Source organism: Sorex araneus (assembly GCF_027595985.1).
Source record: "Sorex araneus isolate mSorAra2 chromosome X unlocalized genomic scaffold, mSorAra2.pri SUPER_X_unloc_9, whole genome shotgun sequence".
Classification (NCBI taxonomy): Eukaryota; Metazoa; Chordata; class Mammalia; order Eulipotyphla; family Soricidae; genus Sorex; species Sorex araneus.
The window spans coordinates 67601-89500 of NW_026570969.1; the positions used below are offsets into that span (position 1 = coordinate 67601).

Below are 21900 nucleotides of genomic sequence, written 5' to 3' on the forward strand. Positions count from 1 at the left end.
TCGCCGTGGTGCCATGGCACACAGTGGCTCAGAGGCGTCCGTTTGGTGGCAAGTGGCCGCCCGACTTTGGACGGCATCTGGCAGGCCCTTGGTGGCTCCGATTGTTTGAGTCCGAAGTCGACCACCCTCAAGGACCGAGAACAGAGCGGATCATGCAAACCACACAGCCACGTTTATTGGTCCAGCTAGCGGGGGTCCGAGTATCTGCCCATGCACTGGGTTTCTTTCAACAAGGACCCCAGCACCAAACTCAGCGAGTTCTTAAGACTTTCCTTTTGGCAAATCAACGTTGTCACTCTCGTCCCGGTGCTCATCGATGGGCTCGAGCGGGCGCCAGTCACGTCTCCACGGTGAGACTTGTCGTGACTGTGTTTGGCATCTCGGAGACGCCACGGGGAGCTTGCCAGGCTCTGCCATGCGGGCGGGACACTCTCGGGAGCTTGCCGGGCTCTCTGAGAGGGGTGGAAGAATAAAAAGCAGGAAAATGGGGGCTGGAGTGATAGCACAGCGGGGAGGGCGTTTGCCTTGCACGCGGCCGACCCGGGTTCAAATCCCAGCATACCATAGGGTCCCCCGAGCACCGCCAGGAGTCATTCCTGAGTGCAGAGCCAGGAGTAAACCCCTGTGCATCGCCGGGTGGGACCCAAAAAGCAAAAAAAAAAAAAAAAAAAAAAAAGCAGGAAAATAGAAATGAAAAACAAACAGGAATCACTCCTGGCGGTGCTCAGGGGACCTTAGGAAGTGCCCAGGACCCACCCTGGCTTGGCCACGTGCAGGGCCTTCCCCGCTGTCCTTATCTCTCCAGCCCCTCACCCCTCCCCCCCAACATTCTGAGGCTCTTGGGAGCATCCGTTTGCCATCCTCTGATCTGAACACGTATCTGGTTTGCTGGTCGCTCCCAAATACCCGCTGAGACGGAGTCCGGGTCCCCGCGGGCCTGCCCCAGGGGACCCGGACCCGCAGATGCTGAATCACGTCGCGCCCGCCCCGAGCCCTTGCACACCCAGCTCGGAAAACCAGTTTTTCCCTCATTCCCGGGGTGTAAGAGGCTTAAAGAGGCAGGAGCCAGGGGGGCCCTGGGCACCTCTCCGTCCGGCCGGGCGCGGCCCGGTGGTGGGCGGGGACGCCGCGGCCTGGGGGACAAGGTCCAGCTCTCGGCGCGCGCGGGCGTGCGCGTGGCCATGGCACCTGCAGCCTGCCGGGGACGTTCGGGCCCCGCCGCCAGGTGCGTGGGACACCCCCACCCCCCAGGACCCCATCGGGGCGCTGCGGGGGGCCAGGGCTGGCTGGAAAAGGGGGGGTGGGGTGCCCACGGGGGGAGAGGGCGCGCCCCGGAGTCCCCAAAGCGCGCGCGTGGGCCCAGGGTCCCAATACAAAGCGAGCTGAGGCTGGACAGTGCGGAGGGAGAGGGGGGCGCGCGAGGGGAACCCCCCCCTAACACGGGGTACGGGGCAGCGGGTGGGAAACAGGAAACTCGAAAACGGTCTGGGCGGGGAGGAAGGAAGGGACCGTCCAGGCGCGCCCCGCCTGGGCCCCGCCTGGGCCTCGCCACTGGGCAGGCGCATGCGAAGCGCTGGCCACTCCCCTCCCCGCGCCCAGGGCTGAGGCCCCTCCCTTCACCCGCCGGAGGCCCTGCCCGCCCTCCCCCTCCCGCCCAGCCCGCCCCCAGCGCTGCGTCCCCGCTCCAGCCTGCCAAGGCCCTGCCTCTCCGCTGTCCTACGCCAAGCTCTGTCCCCTGCCCTCCTCTCCGCCTCCTCCCGTGCCCTGTCCCCTCCTCCCCTCCTCTCTCCGCCCCCCTGTCCCCTCCCTGCCGAGTCCAGGCCTCCTGCGGGACCCGGCCCTGCGCTCTGCAGAGCCTGCCGGGCCCCACAGCTCTGCGCGCCTCCCCTCTCCTCCCCGTCTCCCCTCTCCTGCGCTCCAGGGCTCTGGCGCCTGCTCGGGCCGCCTCCCGCCGCCCCGTCTCACCCTGGGCAGCTCCCAGCCCACCCCCTCCCCCCTCTCCAGTCCACAAGTCACCCCTTGTTCTGCGCCTCTGCCCCAGTCCCTGAAAGGCACTCACGGGCATCCGTCTAAAGCAGATCCCCGGACCTCCTCATTAGTTTAGTTTATTTTTTGTTTTGTTTTGTTTTTTGGGTCCCACCCGGCGATGATCAGGGGTTACTCCGGGCTCTCAGGAATTACTCCTAGCGGTGCTCGGGGGACCCTATGGGGTGCTGGGAATCGAACCCGGGTCAGCCCCATGTACTATTGCTTTGGCCCCTCTTCTTTTGTTTCTTGCCCTCCTTCCTTCCCTCTTTGCTTCTTTCTTTCCTTCCCTTCTTTTCCTCTTTTCTTTCTTTTTCTCTTTCCTTCCTTCTTTCTCTTTTCTTTTTTCTTCCCTTCTGTGTTTCTTTTCTTTTTCTCCCTTCTTCCTTCGCTCTTCTTCCTTTCTTTCTTTCTTTCTTTCTTTCTTTCTTTCTTTCTTTCTTTCTTTCTTTCTTTCTTTCTTTCTTTCTTCCTTTCTTTCTTTCTTCCTTCCTTCCTTCCTTTTCTTTCCTTCTTTCTTTCCTTCTTTCTCCTTTTCTATTTTTTTCCTTTTTGGGTCCCACCCGGCGATGCTCAGGGGTTCCTCCTGGCTCTGCACTCAGGAATGACTCCTGGCAGTGCTCGGGGGACCCTATGGGATGCTGGGAATCGAACTCCGGTTGGCTGAGTGCAAGGCAAACACCCTCCCCGCTGTGCTATTGTTCCAGCCCCATCCTGGACCTCCTATCTATGGCAGCGACCACCCTCCCTCACTGTCCACGGGTCTGAGACCCCCTATAACCGAAACCTCGGATGCCCCCAGGTCCCCATCAACTGGACAAAGGAACACCAGGACCCAGGACCCAGCCAGGGCCAGAGCGAAAGGCCTGTCCTCTCGGCCCTCGCCTTGCACTCGGTCAACGTGGGTTCGATCTCGGACATCCCAGAGAGCCCCCCAAGCCCCGCCAGCAGTGACTCCTGAGCGCAGAGTCAGGTCTCGGCCCTGTGTCTTCCCAAAGCAAAACAGGAATGAGAGACGAAAATCACCTCCCCCCACGGTCTCGCCGAGGCCGTCCAAGGGGGCTGCGTGTCCTTCAAGGAAAGGCCCCTCACTCTCCAAGCCAATCGCATCCCCCCTCCGTGGTCTCTGGGGCTCTGCCACCGGGCACCAGGCCGCGCGGCCACCCCATACTTACAGGACTGGAAGTCTAGGAGCGCGCGCAGGTTGATGGGGGCTGTGAGACCCCCGGCCCCGCTCTCCCACCTCTCCCCGCAGGCAGTGAAGCAAGAACAGGGGCCTTGGCATGTGGAGACACGGAGAGCGCCCCCTCGGGCGCGCCTTGCCCCCTTTACGCACGGCGCGCGCGCGCCTCGGCCCTTTTACGAGCAGCCCAGAGGGTGCCTTCGTGCCACCCAGCTGCCCGCTGACCCCGCAGGCCCCCCCTCCGTAGGCCTCTGAAGGGCTTTGGGAGTCGTGACTGCCGCGTTTTCTTAGCGGAATCCGTGGTACTTTGCGCCTCGTGTCACGCAGCCAACGTGTGCGCAGAGGCCAGATGGCGCAGGGGGCGCGCACCGTCCTGCTGGGACTCCAGGAGCACTGAAAGAAATCCTGGCGTAAGAGTCCATGCGACGTCGCCCCCAGTTCCATGCCAGAAATCCAACGAAGGCAGACTCCTGCAAACACAAGCAAAAATAAATAAATAAATAAATAAAAATAACCTCCAGTGGACGCTGAATTTTCTAGGTCAGCTGTGGATACAGCAGGGTCAGAAAGCTGGACCCTCTTAGTCTGGGCAATCATAATTATTATTTTTTTTTGGTTTTTTTTTTTTTTGCTTTTTGGGTCCCACCCGGCGATGCTCAGGGCTTCCTCCTGGCTCTGCACTCAGGAATGACTCCTGGCGGTGCTCAGGAGGGCCCTATGGGATGCTGGGAATCGAACCTGGCTTGGCCTCAGGGCTTCCTCCTGGCTCTGCACTCAGGAATGACTCCTGGCGGTGCTCAGGGGACCCTATGGGATGCTGGGAATCGAACCCAGGTCGGCCGCATGCAAGGCCAACGCCCTCCCCGCTGTGCTATCGCTCCAGCCCCGATTTCTGCCTTTTTAGAATGTATTTTTTTTTTAATTTGTGTTTTCCCCTCCGCAGGGTCTCTCCCTGGGTTCTGCCCCTGCTCTGTGTCCTTCTGACGACATCCCCCGCCCGGGCAGCCAGTGCCCCGAAGCCGAACTTTCTGCTGATTATGGCCGACGATCTGGGCATCGGGGACCTGGGTTGCTATGGAAACCGGACCCTGAGGTACCTTCGCGTGAGGGAACACTTGGTTACTGATGAATTTCAGACTCCCTAGGGGACGCTCCTAGCCTCCAGCAAGGCCCCGGCTTGCGGGAACGGCTGTTATTTCTCTCCCTCAGAGCCAGAAGGGAACTCTGAGCACAGCAGGGGGTGGGGGGAGGTGGCACCCCCAAAAGCCAGAAGCAAAAGGGGTGCGACTCTCCGGCGTGTTGGCATACAACATCTCCCAATCTCAGGCCCCGCTAGGCTTGGCTGTAAACATTGTTTCTCTGTTACTGTTACTGTAACTGATTCTGTTTCCTGTCCTGTAACTGACTTTGATACTGTTTCCATTGACTGAGTTAATTTGCATATTCTGCCTACGTGGCTGAATATCATTGGTTGGAACATCAGGCTAGTTACTAAAAGGGGCTGAGCAGGACGCCCAGGGGCAGAACACCAGAGATACTTTGTGATCCTCCGTAAATTATTTCTTTCCTCCGTAAATTATTTCTTTCCTCCGTAAATTATTTCTTTCCTCCGCAAATTATTTCTTTCCCGTGCATATCTCAGTGCCTTAGGCCGCCTGACCAAACCTTACTGCAACACCCCCTGCTTTGGGCTCAAAGCCAGACCCACGGGGGGCCCCAGACAGAGAGCAGAGTTCTGTAAATAGACCCTCAGCTGCTCTGAGGACCTTCCCAGAATGAGCAGGGGTCTTGGAAAAAATCTCAGGCCTGCCCTCTGCTTCTCTCTGATATCTGGAGTGGAATTGCTACCATTCAGGGCTCCTCAGCTATCACTGTTACTGTCATCCCGTTGCTCATTGATTGGCTCGAGCGGGCACCAGTCACGTCTCCATGGTGAGACTTGTCGTGACTGTGTTTGGCGTCTCGAATACACCACAGGGAACTTGCCAGGCTCTGCCGGGCGGGCGGGAGACTCTCGGGAGCTTGCCGGGCTCTCCGAGAGGGTCGGAAGAATAGAACCCGGGTTGGCTGCGTGCAAGGCAAACGCCCTACCCACTGTGCTATCGCTCCTATTTTATCTTATTTTATTTTATTTGATGCTTTTTGGGTCCCACCCGGCAATGCACAGGGGTCCCTCCTGGCTCATGCACTCAGGAATGACCCCTGGCGGTGCTCAGAGGACCCTATGGGTTGCTGGGAATCGAACCCGGGTCGGCCGCATGCAAGGCAAACGCCCTCCCCGCTGTGCTATCGCTCCAGCCCCTCTCTCCGATTTTAAAATTCTTGGCCAGAACTATAATATACACAGCAGGTGAGGGCACTTGTTTTGCCCGCAGCCGACCTGGGTTCCATCCCCGACATTCCCATTTGGTCCCCGCTGCACTGCATGGAGTGAGCCCTGATGCAGAGTCAGGAGTCACCCCCACACAAGTGTGACCCAAAGGCAAAACAAATAAAAAATTGTAGGGGGGGGCTGGAGCGATAGCAAAGTGGGGAGGGCGTTTGCCTTGCACGTGGCCGACCTAGGTTCGATTCCCAGCATCCCATAGGGTCCCCTGAGCACAGCCAGGGGTAATTCCTGAGTGCAGAGCCAGGAGTGACCCCTGTGCATCACCGGGTGTGGCCCAAAAAGCAAAAAAAATTAAAAATTGTAGGGGCTGGAGCGATAGCACAGTGGGCAGGGCATTTGCCATGCATGTGGCCGACCCGGATTCGATTCCCAGCATCCCATAGGGTCCCCTGAGCACCACTTTGGGTCATTCCTGAGTGCAGAGCCAGGAGAAACTCCTGTGCATCACCGGGTGTGACTCAAAAAAGGGGGGAAAAAAAGAAATAAAAAATTGTATGTAAAGGGGTCACATTTCCCCCTGTTTGAATATCCATTCAGTGAGGGCAATGATTCCGTAAGTGTTTTCAATTGATGGAGAGAAAGGATGGATGGGTAAGAGATTAGATCAAGGCTGGGCATACCAAGGGCGCTTGCCTTGCATGGCACCAGCCCAGGTTTGACCCCCGACATCCCAGGTGGACCCCCAAGCCCACCAGGAGTGAGCTCTGAGTGTAAAGCCTGGAGTCTGCCCTGAGCACAGCCAGGTGGGGCCAAAGACACCCCCCCCAGAAAAGGTTAGAGCGTGGGTGGGTAATGGAAAGATGGTAGGTGGGCGGACAGGGGTATGGATGGAGAGAGAATGAATAACGGATGGATGAAAGGGGATAATCGATGGGAGAGGGACAGAGGACCAGGGGGACAGAATGAACGAAGACTGATGGGACAGATGTGTGGGTGGACGGATGGAGGGAGGGAGCAGGGAGGGAGGGACGGAGGGTAACACTCATTTCCAAAACTGGCCTCTTCCGTTTTATCAGCTCTGCCTTGTAACTTCGGAACCACAACCAGTTGGTGTCCCCCGCTGAGGGCTAGTGCCTTTGATTTCTGGGGGTCACACTGTGTGGGTTCAGGTGCTCACGGAAATCTGGGACTCTTATTTTCCTTGCAAGCACAAGAAATCAAAATGCTGTTATGGTCAGAAACCACACCCTCTGCTCTCTTGCTGATTGGTTGCTTTTTTTGGTTCGTTTGGGGGTCATTGGGCTGGAGTGATATTGCACAGCGGGGAGGGTGTTTGCCTTGCACGCGGCCGACCCAGGTTCCACTCCTCCGACCCTCTCAGAGAGCCTGGCAAGCTCCCCGTGGCGTCTTCGAGATGCCAAACACAGTCACAACAAGTCTCACCGTGGAGACATGCCCGCTCGAGCAAATCGATGAACCACGGGACGACAGTGACAGTGACAGTTTTCCTTTCACAGATACATATACACATCAAGCACATGCACCACACACATGCGTACTCACAGACATACAAATACACAGAGATATAAACACGGATCAATACATGTACACACAAAGACAGAAACATGCATGCACACACGTGCACACACAAGACAGTTACAAAGACATACATACATACCTAGACAGGCACACAGAGAGAGACACACAGCACAGGCACGTACATACACGTGCACACAAAGAAACCCAGACAGAGACACAAATAGATATCTCCATGTACACACAGACACGAACCGGAGCCATAGCACAGTGGGGAGGGCGTTTGCCTTGCACGCGGCTGACCCGGGTTCAATTCCTCCGCCCCTCTCGGAGAGCCCGGCAAGCTCCCGAGAGTCTCCCGCCTGCACGGCAGAGCCTGGCAAGCTCCCCGTGGCGTCTTCGAGATGCCAAACACAGTCACAACAACTCTCACCGTGGAGACGTGACGGGCGCCCGCTCGAGCAAATTGATGAACAACGGGACGACAGTGCTACAGGGCTACCTATGTTGTGTAGCTCTGTTCACTTCCTGTGTGTCTTATCTGTCTGTCTGTCTGTCTGTCTGTCTGTCTGTCTGTCTGTCTCACAACACGTCAACAGCAGGCTCTCCCTAAGCGGATGGAGGTCCCGTCCCGACTCCACGGTGACCTTCCTGTGTTTCTACGCAGGACGCCCAACATTGACCAGCTGGCCAAACAGGGCGTGAGGCTGACCCAGCACCTGGCGGCCACCCCGCTGTGTACGCCGAGTCGAGCCGCCTTCCTCACGGGGAGACACTCGTTCCGATCCGGTGAGTGTCACCCGCAAAGTGGCAGGCTTGGCATGCCCTTCATCCCGGGGCGGGGACATGGCAGAATCAGGACCTCTCTGGAAAGCGAAGGAGCAATTTCGTAAGGAGCACTGTCTTGGAGAGGGAAAAAAAAAGATGATAATTGGGATTCCCAATGGCCGTTGATGGGTTCAAGGGCTTGGTTTCTGGGTTTCTGTATGCACGTGGGTGGGATAGGAAATCTTGGCTTGCTGTGGGCCCTGGAAGTATGTATGGAGCTGGAATGAGAACCCAGCACCTGTACTGCGTCTGAAGTCCTGGACTGTGTCAGGGCTTCCCTTGAGGACAGAACTAGCTTGGTAGGAGGCATCAAAGGAAGCACGATGGGGAAGGAGGGGGAGTGTGGCAGAAGATTCATTCCCTGAGGGAGGCGGAAGGCTCAGACTCCAGATGGAAGATGAAGGTGGTGACCACAGACATCCTCCAGAGAAAATAACCCTCCCCACAGAGATGAATAGATGTGTGTGTGTGTGTGTGTGTGTGTGTGTGTGTGTGTGTAATCTGAATGGGTATAGGTTGCGTGGATAGGTTGAGAGATAGACATACAGAGAGAGGCAGACACACACCTATTCATGGACGCACGGATGGATGCATGGGTGGACGGATGGAGGACCAGAGAGATACAGGATGGAATGACTCATAAATGATACCAAAGGGACTGGAGAAAGCAATATCGCTAGAAAGATGATAGAGGGGCTGGAGAGATAGCATGGCGGGGAGGGCGTTTGCCTTCCAGGCGGGCGACCCGGGTTCGATTCCCAGCATCCCATAGGGTCCCCTGAGCACCGCCAGGGGTAATTCCTGAGTGCAGAGCCAGGAGTAACCCCTGTGCATCACTGGGTGTGACCCAAAAAGCAAAAAGAAAAAAGAAAGAAAGATGATGGATGGAAGATTAGATAAGTGATAGCAAGATAGATAATAGATATCGGTAGAAGATTGATTGATAGCACAGTGGGGAGGGTGTTGGCCTTGCACATGGCCGACCCGGGTTCGATTCCCAGCATCCCATATGGTCCCCTGAGCACCGCCAGGGGTAATTCCTGAGTGCAGAGCCAGGAGTAACCCCTGTGCATTGCCAGGTGTGACCCAAAATGAAAAAAAAATAGATGCGTGGAAGAATGGGTAGAGAAATGGATGAATTAATGAGCATATGGAAAGTAATAGTGGATGAATAGACAGATAAATGATGGAATGACTCATAATGATACAAAAGGGACTAGAGAAAACAATATCGTTAGAAAGATGATGAATAAAAGACCAGATAAGTGATAGAAAGATCGATAACAGAGTAGGTAGATGCCAGGTAGAAGGTTGGTTGATATGTCATAGATGACGCAGGGATTATAAGATAAATAGACCCACAGGTGGAAAGATAGATGCGTGAAGGAATGGGTAGATGATGGATAGATGACTGGATGAATTAATGAGTAGGTGGAAGATGGTAGGTTTTGTGATGGGGAGATGATAGATTGGAAAGAGGGATGGCTGATGGTTGATTGAATAGATAGGGGTATGGATTAAATGAATGGATAATGAGGAGATGATGGATTGATGGATACAGCATAGTTTGGACGGATGGGTGATAGATTAATTAGATGGATGATTGGGTAGTTGCAGGAGATACTGAGTAGGTAAATGAATGGGTGGAAAGGTAAATGGATATGGAGTTTTATTTTATTTGATTTGCTTTTTGGGTCACACCCAGCGATGCTCAGGGGATACTCCTAACTCTGCACTCAGGAATTACTCCTGGCGGTGCTTGAGGGACCATAGGGGATGCCGGGGATTGAACCCAGGTCAGCCGCATGCAAGGCAAATGCCCTCCCCGCTATGCTATCACTCCAGTGATATGAAGTTGGATGGATAGATGGGCCTGATTTTATCGGTTGGTGCTGCGTTGGATGGATGGGTAACAAAATGGATCGATAATAGACTGGACAGATGAATGTTTGGGTGGTGGGATGGGTAGATGGATGGATGGATGGATGGATGGATGGATGGATGGATGGATGGATGGATGGATGGATGGATGGATGGATGGATGGGTGAGTGGGTGGATGGATGGATGGATGGATGGATGGGTGGGTGGGTGGATGGATGGATGGATGGATGGATGGATGGATGGATGGATGGGTGGATGGATGGATGGATGGATGGATGGATGGATGGATGGATGGGTGAGTGGGTGGGTGGATGGATGGATGGGTGGATGGGTGGATGGGTACATGGTTATAAGGATGTAGTGATAGATGGGTAGATGGATGGATGGATGGATGGATGGATGAGTTGATGGATGGATGGATGGATGGATGGATGGATGGATGGATGGATGGATGGATGGGTGAGTGGGTGGGTGGATGGATGGATGGATGGGTGGATGGATGGGTGAGTGGGTGGGTGGATGGATGGATGGATGGATGAGTTCATGGGTGGATGGATGGATGGATGGATGGATGGATGGATGGATGGATGGATGGATGGATGGGTGTGTGGGTGGGTGGATATGGATGTAAGGTTGGATGAATGGATATATAACTATTCGGTTGGGTGGATGGCTGGGATTAGGCTAAATTTTACGGAGGGACGATAGACTAGATTGATAGATGGATAATGGGTTTGACGCCTGAATGTTTAGGTGGATGATGATGATAGATGAAAGGAATAGATAGGTGATCAGTGGATGGGTGGATGTATGTTAGGTTGGATGATGGATAGAATAAATAGATGCAAGGCGGATAGATCTTCAAGTGGATGGGTGGGCGGTGGACCAGATTGATGATAGTTGGGTGGATAAATAAATATATAAATATATAGATTGCTTTTTGGGTCCCACCCAGCGATGCTCAGGGGTTCCTCCTGGCTCTGCACTCAGGAATGACTCCTGGCAGTGCTCGGGGGACCCTACGGGATGCTGGGAATCGAACCCGGGTCGGCTGCGTGCCAAGCCAACACCCTCCCCGCTGGACTATGGCTCCAGCCCCCAGGGTGGATAAATACAGACGGGATGAATAGAAAGGTCTTTGCACGGAGGGTGGTAGGTTAGAGGCACACACCTGTTGGTTGCGTGGGTGAGGGTTAGGAGGGATGAAGGAAAGCTAGCTTAGACGACAGATGGGTGATGGGCGGATGGAGACACGCAGGAAGGGACGGACGGAGAGTAGATGGGTGGGTGTCGCCCGAGCGGAAGACGAGGGGACGGATTGCAGGTTGGATAGAAGCATCGGGAGCACAGACCAGTGTCTAGGAGTCTCCCGACACCCAGATTCTGCCCTGCGTGAGCTCGGACGCGTCTCTGCCCGCCGTGCCCAGCCACCCCCTCTCCCTTCCGCTGCGCCCACAGGCATGGACGCCAGCAACGGGTACCGCGCGCTGCAGTGGAACGCGGGCTCCGGGGGCCTCCCGCCAAACGAGACCACGTTTGCCAGACTCCTGCAGGACCAAGGCTATGCCACGGGGCTCATCGGTAGGTCCATGGCACTGGGGAGTGGGGGGGAGAGCGGGTGTGAGGCTCCTACAAGAGAAATTAATTGCTCGCGGCAGACGGGGCCCCTGCCTAAGCCCCGGTCAGCCACGTGCTATCAGGACGATTATTAGTCCAATCGCTGGCACTGTCGTCCCGTTGCTCATCGATTGGCTCGAGCGGGCGCCAGTCATGTCTCTCATTGTGAGACTTATTGTTACTGTTTTTGGCATATCCAATACGCCACGGGGAGTTTGCCAGGCTCTGCCGTGCAGGCTCGATACTCTCGGTAGCTTGCCGGGCTCTCCGAGAGGGGCGGAGAAATTGAACTCGGGTCAGCTGCGTGAAAGGCGAACGCCCAACCTCTGTGCTATCGCTCCCAATTAGTATAATAGTAATAATAATAATAATAATAATCAGTGTCACTGTCATCCCGTTGCTCATCCATTTGCTCAAACGGGCACCAGTCACGTCTCTCATGGAGAGACTTATTGTGACGGCTTTTGCCATTTGGATTTGCATTTGAAAACTATTTCAATAAAACGTCCTATTAAATTTAATTGTATTTAAATAAAAGTCCTCCTCATCATCCCGTTGATTATCGAGAGGGGCAGAGGAATCGAACTCAGGTCGGCCGCGTGAAAGGGGAACATCCTACGGCTATGCTATCGCTCCAGCCTATCTATTAGTCCAATAATAATAATAATAATAATAGGGGGATCTGGAGCGATAGTACAGTGGGGAGGGCATTTGCCTTGCACGCGGCTGACCTGGGTTCGATTCCCAGCATCCCATAGTGTCCCCTGAGCACCTCCAGGAGTCATTCCTGAGTGCAGAGCCAGGAGTGACCCCTGTGCGCTTCCAAATAAAGTGTCTGTCCTAGGGGCAGGCTGGGCCGGCGGTAGGGGGTCAGCAGGGAAGCCGGGGCTGTGGACCGAGGAGGGCCGTGGACACTGGGCAGAGGACGGGCACTGGAACGTCACACACCCGACACACGGCACCGTGCAATCCCTCGAACCCAAGTGACTCGCCACCATTTTTCACAGACCCGCCCCCTCCCCGTCCCTCCGCGCCCGGCCGGCGGCTGACCCCCGGCACCGTGTCCACTTGTGTCGTTCTGCAGGCAAATGGCACCAGGGGCTGAACTGTGCCCGGCGGGGTGATCACTGCCACCACCCACTGCGGCACGGGTTCGACTACTTCTACGGCATGCCCTTCACGCTGGTCAACGACTGCCACCCCGCGCGGCCCCCCGAGGTGGACGCCAGGCTCCGCGCCCAGCTGTGGCTCTGCACGCAGGCGCTGGCCCTGGCCGTGCTGTCCCTGGCGGCCGGCAGGGCCCTGGGGCTGCTGCCCGTGCCCTGGACGCTGGTGGCCGCCGCCGCCGGCCTGGGGCTGCTCTTCTTCGCGTCCTGGTATTCGAGTTTCGGGTTCGTGCGACGCTGGAACTGCATCGTCATGCGGGAGCACCGCGTCACGGAGCAGCCGATGGACCTGGGGGCAGCGGCCGGCCGCATGCTGCAGGAGGCCGTCTCCTTCCTGGACAGGTGCCCCGGGCCCCGCCCTGCCCTGCCCTGCACACGGCCCTCTCTGCGGCTTCTTGGCTCTGTCCACGCTCGGATTCTCTTTCTTGGCTCGGGGTGGTGCTCCTTCGGCAGTGCTCAGGACTGACCCTTGGCTCTGCACTCAGGGAACACGCTGGCTGTACGTAGGGGGATGTTCTTTGGGGTGGACGTGGGCAAGTCCTGAGCCCCAGGTGATTTGAATGTTGGTTTTAGGGGCTGGAGTGAGAGCACAGTGGGGAGGGCATTGGCCTGGCACGCGGCTGACCCGGGTTCGATTCCCAACATCCCATAGGGTCCCCCGAGCACCGCCAGGAGTCATTCCTGAGTGCAGAGCCAGGAGTAACCCCTGAGCATCACTGGGTGTGACCCAAAAAGGAAAGGAAGGAAGGAAGGAAGGAAGGAAGGAAGGAAGGAAGGAAGGAAGGAAGGAAGGAAGGAAGGAAGGAAGGAAGGAAGGAAGGGAGAAAGAGAGAAATAAAGAAGGAAAGAGAGAGAAAGAGAAAGAAAGAAGGAAAGAGAAAGAGAGAGAAAGAGAAAGAGAAAGGAAGGAAAGAAGGAAGGAAGGAAGGAAGGAAGGAAGGGAGAAAGAGAAATAAAGAAGGAAAGAGAGAGAGAGAAAGAAAGAAGGAAAGAGAGAGAAAGAGAGAAAGAGAAAGGAAGGAAGGAAGGAAGGAAGGAAGGAAGGAAGGAAGGAAGGAAGGAAGGAAGGAAGGAAGGAAGGAAGGAAGGAAGGAAGGAAGAGAGAGAGAGATAGAGAAAGAAAAAGATAGACTTTGGGAGCTGGAGTGATAGCACAGCAGGTAGGGCGTTTGCCTGGTACGTGGCCGACCCAGGTTCGCAAGCACCGCCAGGGGTGATTCCTGAGTGCAGAGCCAGGAGGGACCCCTGAGCATCGCCGGGTGGGACCCAAAAAGAAAAGAAAAAAAATGTTGATTTTAGGCACCAAGATTGACAATATATATTTGGGTTTTTATTTTTCCTAAAGCGATAGCACAGCATGGAGGGCGTTCCCCTTGCATGCGACCGACCCGGGTTCGATTCCTCCGTCCCTCTCAGAGAGCCCGGCAAGCTCCCGAGAGTCTCCCGCCCGCACGGCAGAGCCTGGCAAGCTCCCCGTGGCGTCTCCGAGATGCCAAACACAGTCATCACAACTCTCATCATGGAGACGTGACTGGCGCCCGCTCGAGCAAAATTTCTTATTTTTTAATTTACTTTGAAAATTTATTATTATTTTGTTAATGTAGGAATACCATTATTAGTTCAGCCATTGATTAAGCTGATTGAATTGGGCATGAACACGCCACAAAGCAGATATCTCTTCCAAAACTATATATTTGGAAGAAACACCTGTTTATAAATATGCACACACAATACAGGTGTTTATATTTTAATATCTTATAAAACATCTTCTATTTTATAATAGTGCATATTGTATTCAATATTTAAATATAATATAGTATATAAAGTAAGCTCGAGAAAATTGACAATCAGTGGGATGATGATGATGATGACTTTTATTTAAATACAAGTAACTTTAATAGAACATTTTATGAAAATAGTTTACAAATGCAAATCCATTTTTGCTGAGAAATAAAATGTTTTATTTTAGAAATTATAAAATGTTTTATAGTTTAATATTTCGTAAAATTTTAGTATTTTAAGTGTATTATAGCAATGTTTATATTGATAAATGTAAAAAATTCTTTTGCTAGGAAATTATTTTCTTGCGTTCGAGGTGGGAGGATTTGGGTCCCCCAAAGCGCTGGTCCCCAGAACCCGGTGTCATAACTGAAGAAAAAAAAAAAAATCTAGCCAACTGGGTCAGCGGGAAAAATGCATGGGCCAAAGAACGAGAGCTAGTGCCTTTGGTTCAAGAGGCCACTGCATGGGTTCAGATGTTTGAGAAGGTCGGTGACGCCTATTCCAATTGCAGTTCCGTGAAACCCAAATGCTATGATTTTCAGAAACCAGGCAATTTCCTCGTCTCCTTTCTGCTGGTGCTGGAGCCGGTGGGTCACTGCTTACACATTTTGCTGCCCATGCCCCCCCCTCAGTTTACCCACAAGTCACCCCTGCAGAACTAGGCGTGGCGCCAGCCAGCACAGACAGCAAAGCTATGGAGACTTACGCTGGGCGCGTGAGGGGCCATCGGGGTTCGGAATCTAGACCTCACGTCCAGAAAGCGTCACCCCCCCCCGCCCGAGTAAGCAGTTCTTTCTCGTCCTCCCTGGTCCGTGTGTCCGGGGAACACCGTGTCCCGGCAGCTCTGAGTCTCGGTGTCCCGTTTCAGGAACCAACGGCGTCCGTTCCTGCTCTTCCTGTCCCTGCTGCACGTGCATATCCCCCTGCCCACCACGCCCGCCTTCCGGGGAAGGAGCCGGCACGGCCTGTACGGAGACAACGTGGAGGAGATGGACTGGCTCGTGGGTGCGTCCCGACTCCATGGTTATGGGGGTGCATGTCTCGGGGGCATGTTACAGGCGTTCGGGCTGGAGCCAGAGCACAGTGGGTAGAGCTTGCACGTGGCCGACCCGGGTTCGATTCTTCCGTCCCTCTTGGAGAGCCCGGCAAGCTCCCGAGAGTCTCCCGCCCGCACGGCAGAGCCTGGCAAGCTCCCCGTGGCGTCTTCGAGATGCCAAACACAGTCACGACGAGTCTCACCGTGGAGACGTGACTGGCGCCCGCTCGAGCACATCCATGAACCACGGGACCACAGTGCTACAGGCAATGCTTTGTTTGTAGCATTGCATGTATGCACCCGAATCTACACATATGTTAGTAGATCTATATGCACCAGAAATGACGTTGCATGTTTATGTGGGTGCATATCACTGTGGTAGAATATTTAATTAATTAATTGATTGATTGATTGATTAATTAATTAATTTTCTTTTTGGGTCCCACCCGGCGATGCTCAGGGGTTCCTCCTGGCTCATGACTCAGGAGTCACTCCTGGCGGTGCTCGGGGGACCCTATGGGATGCCGGGAATCGAACCCGGGTCGGCCGCGTGCCAGGCCAACGCCCTCCCCGCTGTGCCATCGCTCCGGCCCCATGTTCTTGAGTATTTAAAGGTATTTGTTTATAGCGTTGCACGAAGGCACCAAAATCTACAGATATGTTTGCATGTATCACTGCATGTAGAATCTTTACATACGTTTGTATGTAGCACCGGAAATATCTTTGCAGGGCTGGAGTGAGGCGGCAGCTGGGAGGGTATTTGCCTTCCACTCAGAGTGAAGGGAAGGAGGGAGGGAAGGAAGGGAAGGTAGGTAGGAAAGAAAGAAGAGAGGGGAGAGAAGGGAAAGAAGGAGGAAGGGAAGAAGGAAGGGAAGGAAGGAAGGAGGGAGGGGGAGGAAGAGATGAAAGGAAGAAAGGGAGGAAGGAAGGAAGGGAAGAATTAAGGAAGGAAGGAAGGAAGAAAGGGAGGAAGGAAGGGAGGAATTAAGGAAGGAAGGAACGAAGGAAGGAAGGGAGGGAGGGAGTGAAGGAAGGGGGAGGAAGGATGGAGGGAAGGAAGAAAGGAAGGAAGGAAAGAAGGAAGAAGGAAGGAACAAAGGAAGGAAAGAAGGAAGAAGGAAGGAATGAACGAAGGAAGGAAGGAAGGAAGAGAGAGGAGAGAAAGGAAAGAAGGAGGAAGGGAGGAAGGAAAGAAAGGAAGGAAGGAGGGAGGCAGAGGAAGAGATTTAAGGAAGGGAGGGAGGAAGGAAGGGAGTGAGGAAGAAAGGGAGAAAGAAAGGGAGGGAGGGAGAAAGGAAGGAAGGAAGAAAGGAAGAAAGGAAGTAAGGAAGGGAGGAAGGGAGTAGGAGGGAAGGAGGGAAGGAAGAAAGGAAAGAAGGAAGAAAGAAGGAGGGAGGGAAGGAAGGAAGGGGAAGGAAGGAAAGAAGGAAAGAGGGAAGGAAGGGGAAGGAAGGAGGAAGGAAGGATGAAGCAAGGAAGGAAGGAAGTAGTGAGGGAAGGAAGGAAGAAAGATGGAAGGAAGAAAGGAAGAAAGGATGAAGAAAGGAAGGCAGGAAGGAAGGGAGGGAGGGAGGGAGGGAGGGAGGGAGGGGGAGGGAGGGAGAGAAGGAAGGAAGGAAGGAAGAAGGAAGGAAGGAAGGAAGGGAGGGAGGGAGGGAGGGAGGGGGGTGTTCAGCCCTTAGACTCTGACCTTGGACCCCTTCACTTCCTGTTCGACCCCGTGGCGGTGACTTAGCTGAAGGGTGTGTATGTGTGTGTCAATGTGTGTGTGTGTGTGTGAGTGTGTGTGAGTGTGTGTCTGTGTCTGTGTGTCTGTGTGTGTGTCTGTGTGTGTGTGAGTGTGTGTGTGTGTCTGTGTGTGTGTCTGTGTGTGTGTGTCTGCGTGTGTGTGTCTCCGTGTCTCTGAGTTCCTATCGCTGTGCCCCTGGTCTCTGCCCCGTGCCCAGGCGAGGTCCTGCGGGCCGTGGACCAGCTTGGCCTGCGGAACTCGACCCTCGTCTACTTCACCTCTGACCACGGCGGTCACCTGGAGGCGCGAGGCGAGGGCGGCCAGCTGGGCGGCTGGAACGGCATCTACCGAGGTCAGGCGGGCGCCCTCCGGGCAGGCTGGGCGGGCGGGACGGTGGCGTGGACCCCAGGGGTGCCCGGGGCGGGGCCCTGGAGCACTGAGCGCCGAGAAACACCGGCCAAGCTGCCCCTCAGCTCCCAGGAACTGGCCCCGTGATTGGGAGGAAGGAGGGAGGAGGGTGCGGGAAGGAACGATGGAACCTGTGTCCACTCTCCGCTGGACTCTCACTCCAGTGCTCAGGGCCCAGCCCCAGAGAGCAGCTAGGCCTGCCTGCAGAGAAAGGTCAGCGGGGAGGGCATTGGCCTTGCACACGGCCACCCCGGGTTCGACTCATGGCGTCCCTGAGGGTCCCCCCGAGCACCGCCAGGACAGATTTGTGAGTGCAGAGCCCTGAGTGACCCCTGAGCACTGCCGGGTGGGACCCAAACCCAGAGAGAGAAAAAAGAAATGAGATGGATGAGAGTCAGAGGGAGGAGCAGAGGTTTCCCTGCACACAGCTGAACCAGATGCACTGCCCTGGACCCCATGGGACCCCCGGAGCCTTGCCAGGAGGGAGCACTGAGCTCAGAGTCAGGAGTCAGCCCTGAGCACAGAGCCAGGAGTCAGCCATGAGCACAAAACTAGGAGTCAACCGGAGCTCAAAATTAGCACTCAGCCCTGAGCTCAGAGCCAGGAGTGAGCCCTGAGCACAGAGCTGGGAGTCAGCCCTGAGCACAGAACTAGGAGTCAGCCTGAGGTCAAAACCAGGAGTCAGCCTTGAGCAAAGAACCAGGAGTCAGCCCTGAGTACTGAGCCAGGAGTCATCCTCGAGCTCAGAGCCAGGAGTCAGCCCTGAGCACAGAGCTAGGAATCATCCCTGAGCACAGAGCCGGGAGTCAGCCTTGAGCACCGAGCTGGGAGTCAACCCTGAGCACAAAGCTGGGAGTCAGCCCAGAGCACAGAACTAGGAGTCAGCCTGAGCACAAACCCAGGAGTCATCCCTGAGCATTACCGACTGTGCTCATCCCAGAATAACCCCGGGACAGTCTTGCCCCATGTGCTTTGCCGAGCTCAGGACTTGCCTCCAGCCTCCCTCCTGCGAGCACTGTCCCCCCCGCACCCCCCGGCCCGGGTTTACGGTGCCCCTGGGCCGCACTGCCCGACCCTCCCGACGCTCTTGTCTTGCAGGCGGGAAGGGCATGGCCGGCTGGGAGGGCGGCATCCGCGTGCCCGGGATCTTCCGCTGGCCCGGGGTACTGCCCGCCGGCCGCGTGCTGTTCGCGCCCACCAGCCTCATGGACCTGCTGCCCACCCTGGTCCAGCTGGCCGGCGGGGACCTGCCCCGGGACAGGTGGGTCACTGGGGGGGACACGGTTACGGGGTCAGGCTCTGGGCCGGGCACGCAGCTGGCCCTGGTGCCGTAGCTGGCACCACACACAGACCCTCGAGCACTGTCAGGGGTGAACCCTGAGCACTGAGCCAGGAGTCAGCCCTGAGCACAGAGCAGAGGAGTGAACCATGAGCACAGAGCCAGGAGTCAGCCTGAGCACAGAGCCGGGAGTCAGCCCTGAGCACAGAGCCAGGAGTCAGCCCTGAGCACAGAGCCGGGAGTGAACCCTGAGCACAGAGCCGGGAGTCAGCCCTGAGCACAGAGCCAGGGTCCGTCTGCCCGCAGCCGGGGCGACGTTCCCAGCATCCCGGCCCCTTCTCAGGACAGGGCCAACTCCCCGCCCCCCACCCATGGGCTGCGTCTCACTGACCACCGGCCCCTTGCTGTGTCAGGGTCATCGACGGCCGGAGCCTGGTGCCCCTGCTCCAGGGAGCCGACAGACACTCGGCCCACGAGTTCCTGTTCCACTACTGCGGGCAGCACCTGCACGCCGCCCGCTGGCACGACAAGGACAGTGAGTGACCCGGGCCCCGGGGCGGGGGGACGGGGCATCAGGGGCGCCAGGATCATGGAGAGGGGGGGGCACGTGTGGGCGGGACGGGCGTGATGGACGGGTCCATGGGTGAGGGGCACAGTGATGGGTGGTGGGTGGTGGGTGGATGGGTGGATGGATGGACGGACGGACGGACGGACGGATGGATGGATGGGTGGATGGATGGATGGATGGATGGATGGATGGATGGAAGGATGGATGGATGGATGGGTGGGTGGGTGGGTGGATGGATTTGTGGATGGGTGGGTGGATGGATGGATGGATGGATGGATGGGTGGATGGGTGGATGGATGGATGGATGGATGGATGGATGGATGGATGGATGGATGGATGGATGGATGGATGGGCGGGTGGGTGGATGGATGGGTGGATGGGTGGATGGATGGATGATGGATGGATGGGTGGATGGATAGGTGAATGGATGGATGGGTGGATGGGTGGGTGGACGGATTTGTGGATGGGTGGGTGGATGGATGGATGGATGGATGGATGGATGGATGGATGGATGGATGGGCGGGTGGGTGGGTGGATGGATGGGTGGGTGGGTGGATGGATGGGTGGATGGATGGATGGATGGATGGATGGGTGGGTGGATGGATGGATGGATGGATGGATGGATGGATGGATGGGTGGATGGCTGGATGGATGGATGGGTGGATGGGTGGATGGGTGGGTGGACAGATTTGTGGATGGATGGGCGGGTGGGTGGATGGATGGATGGATGGATGGATGGATGGATGGATGGATGGATGGATGGATGGGTGGATGGATGGATGGATGGATGGATGGATGGGTGGATGGATGGATGGGTGGATGGATGGGTGGATGGCTGGATGGATGGATGGGTGGATGCATGGATGGATGGATGGGTGGGTGGATGGATGGATGGGTGGATGGATGGATGGATGGATGGGTGGGTGGGTGGGTGGATGAATGTTTGGGCGGATAGATGGGTGAGTGTGGATGAATAGGCAGATGGATGTGTTGATGGATGGATGGATGATGCATGGATCAATGGATCAGTGGATCAATGGTTGGATTATTGATGGTTGGATGAATGGTTGGATTATTGATGGACGGACGGATGGATGGATTGATGGGTGGGTGGATGGATGGTGGATGGATGTTGGATGGATGATGGATGGGCCAGTGGGTTGATGGACACTGGCCACCCCCTTCCTTCATGCTGAAGCCCTGGCCTCTGCACCCTCCTATCCCCCCTCTCTGCCCTTCTCCTCCTGTCCCATCCGCCGAGTCTCCTCCTCTCCCCCGGAGGCTGGGCTGGGACCGGCCCCTCTTCCTGGCCGTGTCCCCCCTTGAGGCTGTTACCGCTGTGACTGCAAATCAATCCTTGGAGTGGGGGGCGGAACAGAGCCTCGATTTTGTCCACCCCCTTTGCTCCTGTGGACAGTCGCGTGTCAGGAGTGCTCCGAGCCCTTCGTCAGTATTGGACGTGGGCGGGGGAACAAACTCTCAATTTACCAAAGTTCAGGGCCACACCCCCCCGCCCTGACCACATCTAGCGTCCACCTTGCCCAGTCAGACACACGGTGGGGCCTTCCTGCCCACTCTGCCCCGCATTTGAAGAAGTGGACGGCTGCATCCCTGGGTCCAGCTGGTCTCCCGGACCCTGGTCCCTGCCCTGACCCACGTCCACCGTTTCTCCGCAGGCGGAAAGCTGTGGAAGGTCCACTACGTGACCCCCCGGTTCCAGCCGGACGGGGCGGGCGCCTGCTACGGCCGCGGGGTGTGCCCTTGCTCTGGGGACGGCGTCCGCCATCACAGCCCACCCCTGCTGTTCGAGCTCGTCAGCGACCCGGCCGAGGCAAAGCCCCTGACCGCAGCCACAGAGCCCCGCTTCCTGTCGGTGCTGGACCGGCTGGCCAGGGCCCTGGCCGAGCACCGGAGGACCGTGAGCCCAGGGCCGCCCCAGTTTTCTCTAAGCAACATCGTGTGGAAGCCCTGGCTGCAGCCCTGCTGTGGGACCTTCCCCTTCTGCTCCTGCCACGAGGACACGGAGCCCGGGAGGGGACCGTCCACTCACCTGCACGCCTAGCAGGGCAGCCCTGCTGAGGCCCTGGGGGGAAGGAGGGCGGAGCATGGCCTCACGCAGACAGCAGGAGACAGTGGACAGCTGGAGTATGGGAGGAGAGATGTACCGATAGATGATGGATGGATGGGTGGGTGGATGGATGGATGGATGGATGGATGGATGGGTGGATGGGTGGATGGGTGGGTGGGTGGATGGATGAATGGATGGATGGATAGATGGTGGATGGATGGATGGGTGGATGGATGGATGGATGGGTGGATGGGTGGGTGGATGCATGGATGCATGCATGCATGGATAGATGGATGGATGGATGGATGGGTGGGTGGATGGATGGGTGGGTGGGTGGATGGATGGATGGATGGGTGGATGGGTGGGTGGATGGATGGATGAATGGATGGATGGATGGGTGGATGGATGGATGGATGGATGGGTGGATGGATGGGTGGATGGATGGATGGATGGGTGGATGGATG

General features: G+C 56.3%; 1 protein-coding gene across 3 annotated transcripts; it reads left to right on the top strand.

The window, feature by feature from the left end:
• The first annotated feature begins 203 nt into the window (after positions 1–203).
• LOC101541575 (arylsulfatase D) lies at positions 204–21514 on the top strand. Of its 3 annotated transcripts, none has more exons than XM_055123632.1 (10): positions 204–350; positions 4152–4301; positions 7741–7862; positions 11242–11364; positions 12485–12908; positions 15217–15353; positions 17331–17465; positions 18620–18782; positions 19214–19335; positions 21045–21514. In XM_055123632.1, the coding sequence occupies exons 1-10, from the start codon at positions 211–213 to the stop codon at positions 21428–21430; spliced, it is 1902 nt and encodes a 633-aa protein (XP_054979607.1). In that variant the 5' UTR covers positions 204–210; the 3' UTR covers positions 21431–21514. The 3 variants fall into 3 exon arrangements, with proteins under 3 accessions (XP_054979607.1, XP_054979608.1, XP_054979609.1); XM_055123633.1 differs by lacking the exon at positions 204–350 and adding an exon at positions 673–1225; XM_055123634.1 differs by lacking the exon at positions 204–350 and having other exon boundaries at positions 4227–4301; positions 7673–7862.
• Positions 21515–21900: the final 386 nt, after the last annotated feature.